Genomic DNA, 15,609 nt, shown 5'->3' on the forward strand with positions numbered 1-15,609 from the left:
ATTCTGTTGTATCATCATTTTTGTATTCACTAGATCAGCTCAGGCTGACAGATGGAGCCCTGCAACTTGGGCAAAGCTGTTCCCATGTGTTAGATGGAGGTACAAGCTTGCACTCAACAGCAAGAGTAGTACTTATCTTTTTATTCCCCCTTAGTGCTATGCAAAAATGTGAATATCAAATAAAGAATTGTATATACTAGATGAAATACCTCCATGGTTCTGGATTGTGAAGCGATTTTATTTTCAGCAACTGCAGTACTCCACAAGTGTATTTTTATCCTGTAGTAATTGGTTTCTAAGAGTATTATTTTTCCTGTTGGAGAAAAACAAGGATGTTACTGTTACAGAGCTTTGCAAAATGAGGACAAATTAGTTTACTAGCAGTTGTAGACCTAACAGAAAGTCCAGGTATCATTGTTATCTCTGGTTAGAGTACCATTTGTTTGTTGAATCTTTAATTATTCATTGTGACAGAAGAAATCTATTAATGGTTGGTGGAAACAATTTTTAACTCTTCTGAAAAATGGATCATATTTGAAAATAGACAAATTGGATAATAATATTAGCAAATTAGCCACTCATTTTACATTTTCCTCATGTATGTTTTTATCCTGTGTGTTTGTAGTAGTTCAAGCTCTGAAATATTTCAACTAAACCTTATGAACTTCAACAAAGACAAATGCAAGGTCTTGCACCTGGGAAAATATAATCCAGAAGTCCAGCACAGGCTGGGATCTACCTAGCTGGGGATCAGCTCTGTGGAAGGGGACCTCAGTGTCCTGGTTGTCACTGTCTCAATAGGAGTGAGCAGCGTGCTGCTGTGACAAAAAAATATAAAGCCAAGAGCAAGCTGAGTTGCAGCAGCAAGGGCATCACCATCAGAGATAAAGAAACCATTACCATTGTCTGCTCAGAGCTTGTTAGGCCACAGCTGGAATTCTGTGTTCACTTGTGGTCCCTATACAAGAGATGTAGACAGTCTGGACAGGTTTAAGAGAAGAGCCCCAAGAATGGTCGTGGGAAGTGTGCCATGTGGTTGCCTGAGAGAACTGGGTTGGTTCAGACTTGAAAAAAAAAAAAAAAAAAGGCTTAAATGAGACTTTATCACTATGTTCCAGTATTTAAAAGCTGGCTGCAAAGATGGAGACCTCCCGTTTTACAGAATCACATGGCTAATATGAGGGGTAATGGTACTAGTTTCTCCTGGGGAAATTCCAGTTGGACACCAGAGAAAAAATTTTCCACAATGAGAAGAATCAGCCATTGGAATAATCTCCCCAGGGAAGTGATGGATTCATCAATATTGAACACATTAAGGATTCCACTGGACAGGGTTCTGGGCCATCTTGTCTAGACCATGCTTTTGCCAAGAAAGGTTGGACCAGATGATCCTTGAGATCCCTTTCAACCTTGTTTTCTATGAATCTGTGTTTGAAATTCCCAAGTGGTGCTCCCAGACTGTTCATAATTTGAGTCTAGACCTCAAACAATAAATGCATGAAGAAGAGCTGACTTTCTAGAATGAAGGCTATGTTAGCTATTCAGCTTTGCAAAGTGTTCATTCCATGCTTTATTAATTAAAAAAAGAATCAAAATGACAAGTGAAAAACAATGTCTCTTTTTGTTCCTGCAGAAAGAGAAATTCCGTATCTATGATGAATACTGTAGTAACCACGAGAAGGCACAGAAAGTTCTTCTTGACCTCAACAAAATAAGAACAGTGCGGACGTTTCTCTTGGTAAATAAACTTTGTACTGGTGTTCTATCTTTGTATTTTTTGATGGCCCAGTGGTTTGTTAGCACTGTCACCTCCACCATGTAACAAGTACAAGCACACCTGCAAGTGGTTAGCAGACAGTTTTAGCTGGGGGTGGTGTTTCCAGAGGGAGGGAGTGTTAAATCATATTTTCACTGCTGTGCTTGGATCTGTGGATAATACAGCATTAGACAATGTGCCTTGAACATGCTGGCCAGGAGACAAGGGTGTGAATCTCTAGAAAGGACAAAGAATAGGATAAAAGAGATGGGGAGGGATAGGGAAAGGAGTTGCAGAAAGGAGCTGAAGGACTGAGCAGAATTTCTGAAGGGGAGGTCCATGTTCTGGTACTGTAGCCATGCTGTTGCTGACAAAAAAAATCTTTTGTTATGGATCATGGACTAGCCATTCTAATCTTAGAAGATGACTTAATCTAAGGTTTAAAAAAACAGGTCCACAAGTAGTCTTTCATTTTATAAGACAAGTAAGGAGGGATTTGAAAGTGTTAAATGTGATAGTCCTCATGGGTTTTTCCAGCAAAACCAATTTGCATGTAAATATTGAGTTTACTAATAGTTGATTTTAGTTGTTAAAAGACAGATTCAGTGTGGAATGATTTTTGCGTTTCCTCCATGGTGTCCTGTGGTTTAAAGGTCAGCTTTGAAATGTGTAGCCTACTATATTGGAACTTAAATACCTGAGTAAGTGTCCATGGATATACTGTCAAATTTTGGAGTGGTCACATTTGATCATTTTGTTTTGGGACTGGAGAGCAAATGACCCTATCAGCAAAGCATCACAGATGTGTTTGAGGGGGAAAAATAAGTTTTTGCCAACGCTGGCAGTATCACAATTCTTATTTAATTTTATTAATTATTTTTAGCATGCAGTAGGGTTTCACTACTGCTGTTGGCAGAGTTCTTGGTCAAGTCCTATTTCAGCTCAATAATGCTTTGAAAAATACCAGATCTGACTGCCCAGCTGCTCTTACTTACAGCCAAGTTAATGAGCAGTGTGGGAATTTCCTTATTGTGGAAGATACTGTATGACATGAGACACCATCTGCCTTTTTACTAAGAATCTCTTACACAGAAATTAAAAACTGCTTCAACATTTTCATTTTCTTCCTCAGTGGTTGACACAGTATCCTTCACCTTGTCCCACATTGAGGAGCTTCATACACGTGGTTCTTGTATTGGGAACAGGATGGCCAGACTCAGGAAGAAAGGGTGGATTCTGACTACAGAGGCAAAAAGCAAAAAAAGGAAGATTGCAAAGAGCTTGTTTTGTGGCAGAGGAAGCCAAGTGTGCCATTGAGGCAGTTCATGATGTGTCAGTGTTAGGTGCTCCAGAGTCCTTCCTCATCTGCTTTAGGTTCCTCATAGATTTGGGCATGTCTGCAGCATTAAGTGGCAACAGTCTAACCTAGAAAGCAGGATATCTGACTGTGTGATTTGAAAGCACAGTCAAAGCCTTCTGGGCTCACCAAAGGGTTCAGGTCATTAGAGTTGTGGTTATCTATAAATAACTGGGAGCTGACACCAGAACTTTTGATCCTTTGAGTATAGAGGCAGTTGTTATAATAACTACAGTCTGCATTGCCATTATCTTACTTGGTCTTTATCAGTAAAGCTTTTGGGCTGCCAGATTAAGTGAGATTCTTTAGGATAAGACAGAAGCTGGTTAAGCATGAGTACAAAGCAGAGACTTAAGGGTGGGTGTGGAGATCCCCATAGCAGCACAGGTTGTAGGGTATGTGTGTTGGGTGGCCACCCAGTTGTGCAGCCTCTGTTCCATCAACAGTGTGTCTGCATCCAGTTCTGGAGCCTGTCTTGACATCTCATCTGGCTGTTTTAAACTGCTTTTATTTAGTGTCCTCAGTTTAGACAACTTGTTCTTTGAAGCTGAGATTATCTCATACTATTGCATCACAATGCCTTCTGATCTGTCCTTAAAATAATTGTCATCATAACTTTAGTTCTTTATGTACTTACACTTCAGTTCCCACAATTCCAGATATTTGCTGTGCTGTCCTTTGTGTGTTTTCTTATCCCCAGAAACCCATATTCTTTTCTCTCTCTCAGCTGCTTTTATTGGGTACTTCCACCCAATGTTTAATTTACTCTCTGCTTCCATAATCAGATGTCTTGTTGGAACTTTTTAATAGCCTTTTGCCCATGACTTAAGGATATTTTATATATTGCACATCAAATTTAAATATATAAGCATGAAAACAGAACATGGATTTTTTTTTTTTTTGAGGTGTATATTAGGATGACCATCTTCAAACATTCAAACCCTCTTTGATACTACTTAATACTGCAAACACTTTTTAGAAACAACAACAGCTGTAGCGGTCACCCTGCAATATTTTTATTTTTGTTCATTGAAGTATGAATGCCTATTTTGAGCATTCTATTTACTGTCTTTTAGTTTCAAACTTTAAGAAAAAGTTCTTTTCTTCATCAGACTGGATGAAGAAGGCAAGAGGCCTGCATTCTGCCTTTGTAACTTCCTTGTCATGGGTGATAGCCTGTGCATGTGTTCAAGCCTGTACTCTTGACAGTCTTGCAAACCTCCTTCCATATATATATGTATATATATTTCTATCATTTATATATACTTTAGCCAAACACTGCTGTATGCCTATGCCCTTGTCTTTATTTCTGGTAATTTTGGGGGGATTTTTCAGTAATTTGTGAACCTGTTCCCACTCCAGAATTGCATGCTCCTTGGAGGACGTAAGAACACAGATGTACCTCTGGAGGGATATCTAGTGACACCAATACAGAGAATATGCAAGTATCCCCTTCTTTTGAAGGTACTTACAAGATTTTTATTAAGGACTTTATACTTCCTGTGTAAAACTGGTTGCTAAGCATGTTTCTGAACTCCAGGAACAATCTTCCTTCACAGTGAATTATCTCTTTATTAAGGTACTGGACCCAGCCTTGCTCTCATTAAAGCTGGTGGCAAGTCTTCTGACATCAGTATTAAAAGAGCTGAGGAGCTTGGCTGGATTGAGATGATTAGCTCTGTTCTGCTTGCAGTTGTGAGGTTGCCTCTCCATTGTTGCACAGAAGTGAGCCATTTGGGAGAGTTTAATGAGTCTAATTCTAACTGGGTTTAATCATGCCCTTGCTTAAAATGCTTGGGATAGCAGTTTGTTGATGAAATACTTTGATGCTAATTTACCATCAATAAACTGAAAATGAAAAATATTAATGGACTTTTTTTTTTTTTTCCAAGAAAAACTGTGGATAACAGTAAGGTGCTGTAAATGGTTTTATGTACAATTGTATGTTTATTCTTATCATATTGTGACAGCCTAAATCAATGAAAAATGGTAATGTAGTGAAAAACATTACATATTCAAACCTCTGAATTTCTAATATAGCATGTTAGGAAATAAATAGAGTATTTTATGCAAATTGTTGCTTAAAAATTAAAATCTTGTATTGCTAATTGTTCCAAACTCTGAGAGGAAAACCAGAGCTGATTCTACTCTAAAAGCTACCTGAAAAATCATGATTGGACAGTATTTTACAAGATGCATGTGTGAGTTTTGATCTGCAATATTGCCAGTTGTAAGGCATATGACATAGAAAAAAAACTAAAAAGAAACAGGTTAGAACTAAAGTTTTTAAAACAAATTAAAAATATAATCATTACAATGAGGTGTGAGTCATCCAAGATACTGTGGCTTTACAGTTCCCTTGGTCTATTTTGGAATTATTTTTCTATTCTATTTTTGAAAGGCATACAGATAAAACAGGGAAAAATGACTAATGAATTACTCTAGGGCAGTGAAACGAATATATTAAGAAAATTTAAATACAGGGTGTGGTGGCAGCAGGGTTAGGGCTTTGCTGAAGGCTGTTCTCAGTCAGCCCAGCTGTTAATGGCTAGTTGGTAATCTGAGATGGGAAATCTCAAACAAATGCTGGTGGTTCCACTTTTGTTTATCAGCAGGACTGCCAGTTCTGTCTGAAATCAGTGAGTCACCTAAACTATTGTTCAGTGCTTTGCTGCATTGCATGAGGTTAAACAATAGTGTGGAGCTAAAGGAATGTGTTTTCTGCCCTGAGTTGCAGGAAAGGCAGGTGTTAATTTTGACATGAGTGATCTGCTGTTTTTTTAAGCAGAATTGTTATCCTTGCTCTTGAACAGTTGTATCCTGCAGAATAAAAAAACAAACAAACTCAAACCCTAAAGCTCAATATGAAGAAACATTGTTGGAGGAGAAAGTAGCAAAAAGAAGACACATTTTTGGAGGAGAAAGAAATGCAAACTTCTTCCTGAATCATGATGATTATTTATTGTTAATAATTAGTTATCCTTGAGTTTTAGTGTTCTACTAGGACACAGTTTTATAAGGGTTACTACTTTTCTGCTTAGTAAAAGAGAAGACTGGCTACTTTCTTTTTGTATGCTGGTTTGGTTTATGTCTCCTGTAATGGACCTTTAGAGATCAAAGACTGGTTTCTTTTATATTTGTTTTTCTTTCTTCCCCCTTTTTCTGTGTCTAAATAGGAATTACTGAAGCGGACTCCAAGGAAGCACAGTGACTATGCAGCTCTAATGGAAGCTCTCCAGGCCATGAAAGCTGTCTGTTCCAACATAAATGAGGCCAAGAGACAAATGGAAAAATTGGAATTTTTGGAAGAATGGCAGTCTCATGTTGAAGGATGGGAGGTACTGTCGTTACTGTCCCAAGATTTGTTGCTTTCGATATTGACGAGGGAGTAACAGTTTTCACCAAGTATGTGTTGCACTGATTTTGTGAGGTTCTGTCAAGTCCATAGTTCTGTGAAATCAGAGCTTTTGAGATCCACTCTGCAAATTAAGTAGCCCATGACTAATGCTGTATGAAATAGCAGATTTTAAGGAAGGACAGTTATTTAGCATTTGTATTAACATGTATCTGTGCACATAGACACATCTACAAATCCTAATTTAAATGCTGATTTTATTTTACTGCTGTCTGTGCTGACATAGCACCACTTTGGTTGAAAAAATGTTTATTGTTTATTATTGCTTAAGCATTGAGTCTATAAGTTTTTGTCAGCTTGTTGGTAGTCTCTTAATATTGGCTGAGCTAAACCAATTTAAACATGTTCAAGGGAATCTGTTTGAGATTTGTGGGGCTTTTTAATGATTTGCAAGTGAACAAACTTTAGGGATCCAACCAACTTTTGTGAAGTAGCTGCAGATCTGGTTCTGAGTTAGAATTTTATGTAGTAACCAGAAGAGTCACCCTTTCCCCAAGAGAACAACAAGATCAAGTAGTTGTACCAACAAAATCTTCCTTTTGAATTATTCTGAGCACTATAATTAGTTCATATGGAACTAATAAGGGTGTACCTTTAAATTGTCTTGGGGTTGCCTTGGGTGTCTGAGCTGACTGCACTGGGGTGGAAGGCAAATACAAGTGAAGTTTCAATAAAGGAAAAAAAAAAGGCAAAAAATGTAACTATATTCAAACTAACTTTAGAAAACAAAAAGATGGGGTTTTTTAGAAGGCAGATTTCGACATGGAAGTAGTTCTTTGCTGTTTTGAATACTTTGCTTAAATATGCTACTCCTTTTCCTGAGAAAACTGCTTAAGAACTAGAGGAAGAGGTTTTATCTCTTTAAGCTATGTGAAAGGCTTGCAGACTGGGAAATGTAGCAAGGAACTTTACCTGAGAGAGTTTCCCACAAAGTCTGACATATAACAGTAACATTTACTGGAATAGACAGCTATTAAGTTGATATTTGTGGTAAAAAAGCAGAAATAAGAAATAGTTTCTACATGGCTCTGCTCCCTCCCTACACCTCCTGATTTTATTGGAACTGCTGTTTCTTAAACTTTGTTGTGCCTAAAGATGTGCTCTGGTTCTGCAGTAGTGGATTTAGCTTTCCTCTGTCATCCAGAAGGATTCAATAGAACAAGTCATTATCTGAAAGGAGCATTGATCTGAACAAAGATCCCCCTGAATACTACCCATGACACCACATAATTATTTCCTGTATGCTCCATGTGAAATCTCCTGATCAATGGACTTTTGCAAACCTTTGGTTTGTTGTTAATTGAGTAGTATAGGGAGGTTTAGTTAGTTCTAAATGTGGATTAAGAGACTAATTTTACTTTAATCAAAATTCTTCATGTTTCTTCAGTGCATTGTGTGATTTGAAATGCTGCACTTCAGGTATTTTTTCCCTTGTGCAGCAGCATTTTCAATAAATGCTTTTCTATTTCTGGCAAATCATCTCCTGCTGGAGCTCAGTGCACTGTAATGTTTTTGGTACATGAGGGTCACTATGAAATGCCACTAAAATTCACTGTGCATCAAGAGAAGGAATTTTAGCATGTGGAGAAGTGATATAATTGCTGGTTCATATGAAACAAAACTTTCTGCATTCATTTGTAACCCTCTATCTGAAATAAAATAAAAAATTCAAAACAAATACCATTGTATTGCTTGTAGAATTTTGAAAAAGAAAGGACTAATATGAAGTAAAATTCTAAATATTCTAATAGAGAGGAAGTCTAGTTCATATCACTTAACTGCTTCTTTAGACTAGGTGAAAATGTGTTTCTTAATGTAATTAGCTTGAAGTTGCTGTCATCAGCAAGGTTAGTGTATCAGAACATTTAAATGCATTGGAAGTGTTTGTGTGATAACCTCATGATAGGAGTAATAGCAAGTTAAGTGCTGAATACTTCATGGCAAGGAAATTTGCTAAGTAATCCTTATTGCCTATCACCACTTTATTACTTCTATTATTTTAAACTTTTCAATTAAATTTCCTACTGCACTGCTGTGATTAAAATTCTTCTTCTACTTGCTTCCAATGTCTGAGTCATAGATATTTGTCAAATCCTTCTTAATGAGCACAGTCAAGTATAAAGTTACATTATTATTAACTCAATGCATTATTAGTCACATAAGCTGGTTAAGAACTTACTGTTCTCAAAGCTCTATCCCTGAAAAGGGAATCCACTTGGCTGCATCAGGTTTCTTCTGAATTCTTAGTAAAACATCTGGTAGGAAATATGGTTGCTTTTTGGAAATGTGTTAATGTGCAAAGGTTACAATAAAGAAGGAATGGTAACAACATGGACACAAGCATTTGAAACAAACTTATTCTCTCTGTGTTCAAGATGTATTCTCTACTCTGTAACAAAGTAATTTCCTACCAACCTTGGTGGCTTTTTTTGGTGTTTGTTTGTTTGTTTGTTCCCACCTCCCCTTTTCCTAGGTTTCATTTTAGGATTTCACCTGTGCTTGAACTCTTTAAGAGTGCCATTGTCTTAAAATAGGTGGTTTCCAGTAGAGTTACGTGGTGTTTATTGCATTTTAGGTGATTGGGTTTGATATCATATGGCATCCACAGGGTGCACAATCTGGCAAAATTGCCTTGATCTTAATATGTGCAGCTTTTTCAGATGTAGTATAGGGTTAGTCCTTGAAATGGTAAGAATTCCAGAGCATGTATATGAGCTAACAGTATTTTGAAGGATTCCCAACAACAACTGCAAAAAAAAAAAAAGTTCCTGAATGCAATGTTTGAGAGTGGATTTAATTAAATAAACATCTGGTTTTCTGCAATGCTGAAAATAAAGAGGCAAACTTGTTGGAGATTTCCTTCCAGAAGGAAATGCTTAGCACATTGCTTGGCCCCAACTAGAAGGAAAGGGAAAAAAATAAAGACTATTTTTAGAATCTGATCAAAGCATGACTTGAATTCCCATGCTTTAGTGTCATAAAATGAAGCTTGTGTTTATTATGAAAAAAATACAGATTCATGGAAAAAATGGAACATCTGTTTCATGATAGTTGATTTTGGATATAATGACTTTCTCACTTAATTTCCTAAGTGGTTTAATTTATTGGCCTGAATTCAGAACTTGTGTAGGTGGCTGTCTCAGTTGGAGGATGGCTCAGCAGCTGAAGGAACTACATTTTACTACAGTGAAATTTGTGTGGATGTTTGTGAGAGAAAAAAATACAAAATTGTTGCATTTGTTGTAAGCTGAACAACCCAATCTGAGTCATAGGTCAACATAGTGACAGTAGCATGGAGTATTCTGTTCCTTTGCATTCCAACATATCATCAAGTAGTATTTTACCAGAGATTTCTGTCTTAAACTCTGGAATTTCTAGCCCTTCCACGCTTTATTTGTTCCTTATGTCCATGTGCAAGTACAGAAGAGTAGGTTAGTATTAGTCTGTAATTTCTGACTTTTGTCACTATTAACATGCTTGCCACTGACTCAGTATATACAAACCTCTATGCTTGAAGGAAATTTGCCCAGAATGTGCAAATGTTTTTGGTAACAAAAAATACCAACCCATGCTGCTTTTTGTCTCAAGGTAATAGAAGTAATTTTTTAATGTCGAAGAGGGATATTTAATGAAATGAGGATGAGGGAGGTTTTGTTTTGAATTTCTTGCTTATAATCTCTCCTCTTCAAGTGTTTTTATTTTTCAATATGACCATGGTAGCCCACATTTCAGACTTCTTGCCTGAGCTGTTTCCTTAGCTAGAATCATAGGTGTCTGACTGACAGCCAAAGGTTATCAGAAGCCAATTATACCTAAACAACCTCCAGGCTCCAAGATTTTATGGGCTTTTAATTTCCATACCAGCTATCCTCAAAAGGCACAGAGTATTTGGTTGGGGTACTACCACAGAAGAGGATTGCTACACAGTCTTTAGTGACCCAGTAGGACAGATGGAGACAAAAATAGTCTAGATTCACAGTATAAGTCTGCTTTGCAGGTTGTTTTCCCCCAATTGAATAATTTATATGAATTGTTGGAAGATGATTAAAATAGGTTTATTTCTGCAATACATGGCATTTTCAAATTGACAGATTACAGAAATGCTAGTTTCACTGAAAATAGCCCATGATTTCTACTTGCAGGTATTTTAAATATACAGAAGCATGAATAGCACAGTAGTAGTGATTTTACATTTAGGCTGAACAGCTCTGTCATCCCCTCTTACAAGCACTGAGTTTAAATGTCCATGAAAACTTTGAAATAGCAAATTGCTTTTCAAGTTCCAGTTGTTCATATTGGAAATTCCTGTGGTAGTTTCAGTGCAAACACTTAATGAAAACATGTTAGTGTCAGAAGGTTTTGGTCATACTTGTTCCGAAAATATTGTAGGTAGTGAAGTTCAGTTCAGTTTTAGCTGTGCAGCAGAAACTCTTGAGCTGTAGCTCCATCCTTCATGAAAACTTGTGGTTGCCAGCCCTTTTAATTGCATAGTAGATATGGCAGTGCTGTGTGTGTTCTCTGCTTCATCCTTCCCAGGCATGTTTTTCATCTCCAAGGGATGTGGTGAAGGGCAGTGCTCACCCCAGATGTAGAAACAGCAGTGCTTTCATGTAATATGCCCTTCCTTTTTTCTCTGTTTCAGCTCCATGCTCATCCAAAGTCTAGGAACAGGCAAATACTAAGTATTGTAGAGGCAGGGGAGTGACAGGGGATTTTTCTGCACTACCAGAGTTATGTAGAACAGCAAGATGTGACTTCTGATCCTGTTTGCTTATTCCTTTGGACTTGAGGAAATAAAAGAGAACTAACAAAATGGGCTGTGATCTTGTCAGAAGGTATCTGAGAAGTGGCAGTAACACTGTTCAATCTTTGGATGAAATGTCTCTGAGAGGAAAAAAAATATCTCTAGAATCTTGTTTTCATCACCTAACAGTATATTTTAGAAAGGGAAGAAAATTAGGAGGATAACATTAGCAAAGGGTGAGTAATGTGAGACACATAACCCTCACTGCCATACTGTCACATTGAACTTGAATCATGAATGAGGTGATTGTAAGAAAGTCAGGTAGCCTGAATTATATGTACTTAAAACATGTATTAAATGTGTTATTTTATGACATGATGCTGGCACAGTAGCAGATCTTGTTGGGAGTCCTGGGAAAAAGTTGTGTTTTCTATACTGAAAATGAAATTCTTCAATAAGAAAAGACAGATTTTTTTTCTATGATCCTCTCTATGAAAAAATCCTATTCTTTTTTAGCAAGCTGAAACTTCTCATACAATTCTGAAGCCTTAAGCTTTTTTGGCTTCCTTACAAAAAGCCATTATTTTTCTGCAAAGTTGAAGTTTTGTGTAAAAACAAACCAAGACCCTTTAGAAAGTATCCAACCTTTTAAAATGCAAATTGTTAGTAAGTACTATTCCAGCAAATTTGAAACACAGAATAAGATATTGTTTACTCTTCCATATACAAAAGCAATGAAATTGGATGGGAAAAAGTGACCAGTTTTTCTGTAATTATGGTCAACAAGCATTACATGCAGGCCTAATTTATGCCTAATTTATATCACTGAGTGTGCTTTCAAAATGTTTCAGTGTTTGATTTTGAATAAAACTGTAAAATTAGCATGCTGGTACTATGCTGTCTTAGGAAGGGAACTGTTCTGTAGTGGCTATAGGTGACACTCATCTTTGGCTTGTTTCATCACTGGATCTGAATGGAAACAGGAGTGGTTTGTTAGTACAGATCCTGAAGTGGCTTTGCTTAGAGACCTGGACTGTGTTCCAGTGTGATGGTTGTGCAATCTCACTTATCTCTGTAAACAGACTGCATTCTCCTTAGGACAGTCGAGCTGTTGCTCAATATTCACAGCTGTGACATACAAAGGATGAGCAGTAGGATGAAGAACTGTGGGAGCAGAATTCGTGACCACTCCTTGGCTCCTAATTGAATCCATTTGTCTTTGGACTACTGTGGTGAGATCAAGAAGAGGAAGTAACTGCAGCTATCACATGCCTAAACCATTCAGAACATGTGTAGATGACAGGAGAGTCCTGGTTTTGCAGGTTTTCCAAGCTGACTGATTCCCTCGAGTCAGGAAACCCTTCAAACCCTGGATGAATGTTTGATGCATCCAAGAAAATAAATAATTATCAATAAGGTTGTATACCTGGATGAACATGCACATTGACAGCAGCTCTGTCCCACAGCAACATAATTTTTTAGACTAGCAAAATGCACCTCAGAATTCAAGGCAGACTTCCTTGAAAGGTAAATTTCTCTTTGTAAGACACAGAAGTGCCATGAATTTTTCATATAATTTTGTTTCTGAAAATATTTTCCTTCATTAACTTTTATGAAAATGCCTGATGCCTTTTCACATGAATGATCTGTCTTGAAGCAAAAATGAGACATGGGAAGTTTCATCCCAAGCATCTAAACCTTATCAAAATTCTGATGTCTTTGGAGTAGGTTAGGAGGAGGTGTACTAGACAGTCCTAGCTGCACATGGCACTCTTAGCTTTGCCCAAGTTTAATATCTTGCTGTTTTTAATTTTTGCTGTTGTGCTTAGCTTAATATAGTATAGAAGTATCTACCCTTAGTGATGTTCAAGTCCCAGGTTACTTCAGCTTCCAATTTCATCATGACACAGATTATGTTTTATACAACCCCATTTTCAGACATTTTTGAATAAAGTTATTGAGGATAGGAGTTATTGGATAAAGTTGGTCTGATTTTCAGGAGAGATCTTTGTACAAAAGTAATATAATTTGGAAACTTTTTGTGATTAAGCTGTATCTACTCACAAAACTGGTGTTAAACATCATTGCAGATTATTACATAATTACAATGCAATAAATTATCATGACTTGTTTAGTCTTGTTTAGTCTTTCCAGGGAATCATTATACTTATGAGCTCATATAAAAAACTTTTCCTTAGTTGATGCAAATTACTTTAGTGCTCACTAAAAGAGTAATCTCTTTCCACTCAATTTTAGGGGTCCAACATCACAGACACGTGTACAGAAATGCTGCGAAGTGGACTGCTACTGAAAATTTCAGCAGGAAATATCCAAGAGAGGATATTTTTTCTTTTTGATAATCTTCTCGTCTACTGCAAAAAAAAAGCACAGGTAAATGATTACTTTTAGAAAAAATGTGTTTTTCTCACAGTAGAGCTAATCATGAGTATGCTGTTCCATAAGAACCAAAGTTAGCATTTTTAGAAGAAACTGATCAGCCAAAGAGAACTGTGTTTAATTCATGCAATTGGAAAAAATTTAAAGGGATGCAGAATCCTAGTGGTGAAATGTGGGGAATAAAAATCTGTTTTGCCAGCCCTCCACAGCAGGTTATATGTGATGGCCTCACTCTCTTCTAGGAAGTGAGAACAGTCTGAATTTTTAGTTCAGACAGATTAGTATTGTAGCTTGTGCAATAAAATAAGTCCCTACAGAATCAAGAGTTTCATGCCTTACATTTGTAATCAGGGAAAAAAGCCAGAAAGCTGCTGCTTGCTGCATTCCAAAGATCAACTCCTTAGTTCAGCAACAAGCTGCTGTAGACAATGTTGTAAGAAATGAGAGTTCTCCTATGTACATATATTCCTATTGATGTTCAAGTTTATCTCTTTAATCCTGAGGTTGTTTTAGAGTGGTCACTACATATTACTGGGTAGATATTTGATAGATTCCTAGATACATGATACATCTTCTTTTAAAAATTTCTGGTATTTTTTTGTTTGGTATTTTATCATCTAGCAATTACAAACAAGTTGCTGGTTACACAGAATCTGTTCATTTGTTCTCCACTAAATTGCATGTTTTTGTAGCCATAATCTCACTATTGGACAAAAATCTCAAAATGAGTGAATGATTGTCTGTGGTTTCCTTAGTTTTGAACAATCATGTCCTTGGCTGGTACCATGGTGGCATCTCTGCAGATACAGGTGTAACTCAATTTAGAATATAATTTCAAAGTTTTAGATGGGAAATTAATTTATTATTTCCAGCAAGGTACTCCAAGTATTGATTGGCAAATATGTAAAGAAAGAAATTGCATTTTGATAGTTTTACAAAAATTACCTTGCCTTTATGGTATGAGATATTGTGTGTCATTTTTAACCATCCTTTTGTGACAAAGTTGTGTAAACATGGAATGCCATACTTGCGTTTACAGTTTTAAAACTCAGAGCTATTGGATTTACTCACTTTGGAAAGAAAAAACGTGTTTTGTGCTGTTTTTGCTTTTTTGTTTTCTTTGTATTGCTAATGAATTACTGAATTTTTGAATAAAAAATTTATGGTGTAGTAGTGTTACTCGTAAGGCAGTAATGATTGAGAGGCAGGTTATTTTCTGAAAATTAGTATCTCTTTGGAGTGAATGAAGGTCAAAATTCAGGAGATCCTTAATTCTTATGAACTGACCCTTGTTCATTATACAGTATTAATTATCATCATTGGCAAAAATGGATAGACAATGGTTTATCTGAAATGTGAAAAGCTGTCCATTACTGTGATTCTCAAAAGGCCTTGGTTTCACTGGGAACAGTTACAGCAATGCAAAGTCCTTTGGAATATATTGCAGTGAAATTTCCACAAAACTTCAGCAATCCTTAATTGCAATTCTTGGTTAACTCTTATGTTAGGAAGGAAAATGTTTTCTTCATTCTTACCATTTATGATGATAATGTACGTAGGTCAAGATTTGTATACAAAGATGTTCTCATTTCATTTTTTACAGTCATACTACCCCCACTCTGAATTTCTAGACTAACATAGGGAAACGACATTAGGTAGGAGGAAAGGCTGTCCTTTTTTTGGTCTTTGATGGCAGACAACAGCATAGAGGTACCAAAGTGTTGGAACAGAGCTTTTACAGAGTGAGACTTTCCCAGTAAACTTTCATCCTGGCAGGAATTTGCAGCTTACTCCTTCCTGCTGTAGCATCTTTGCATTTCCATCAGTAGCATCCCATTCAGCAGCAGTTTTCACAGTTCAATTGCACAGTGTCCTTGTTTGGAGGCCAGGTGTCTGCCAAGAAGGGCAGGAGCTTCTTTTTGAAATGGGAAATGTAAACC

At 36.8% G+C, this 15,609-nt stretch overlaps 1 protein-coding gene across 1 annotated transcript in view; it reads left to right on the top strand.

Annotated features, from left to right (window-relative positions):
- Window positions 1–15,609, top strand: part of PREX2 (phosphatidylinositol-3,4,5-trisphosphate dependent Rac exchange factor 2) — a 165,863-nt gene that overhangs the window by 44,111 nt on the left and 106,143 nt on the right. The window contains 5 exon segments of the mRNA XM_079301781.1: window positions 1,634–1,738; window positions 4,476–4,577; window positions 6,290–6,451; window positions 13,529–13,648; window positions 13,650–13,663. Coding sequence (XP_079157907.1) covers window positions 1,634–1,738; window positions 4,476–4,577; window positions 6,290–6,451; window positions 13,529–13,648; window positions 13,650–13,663 — 503 coding nt within the window.

Source organism: Erithacus rubecula (assembly GCF_903797595.1).
Source record: "Erithacus rubecula genome assembly, chromosome: 3".
Lineage (NCBI taxonomy): Eukaryota > Metazoa > Chordata > Aves > Passeriformes > Muscicapidae > Erithacus > Erithacus rubecula.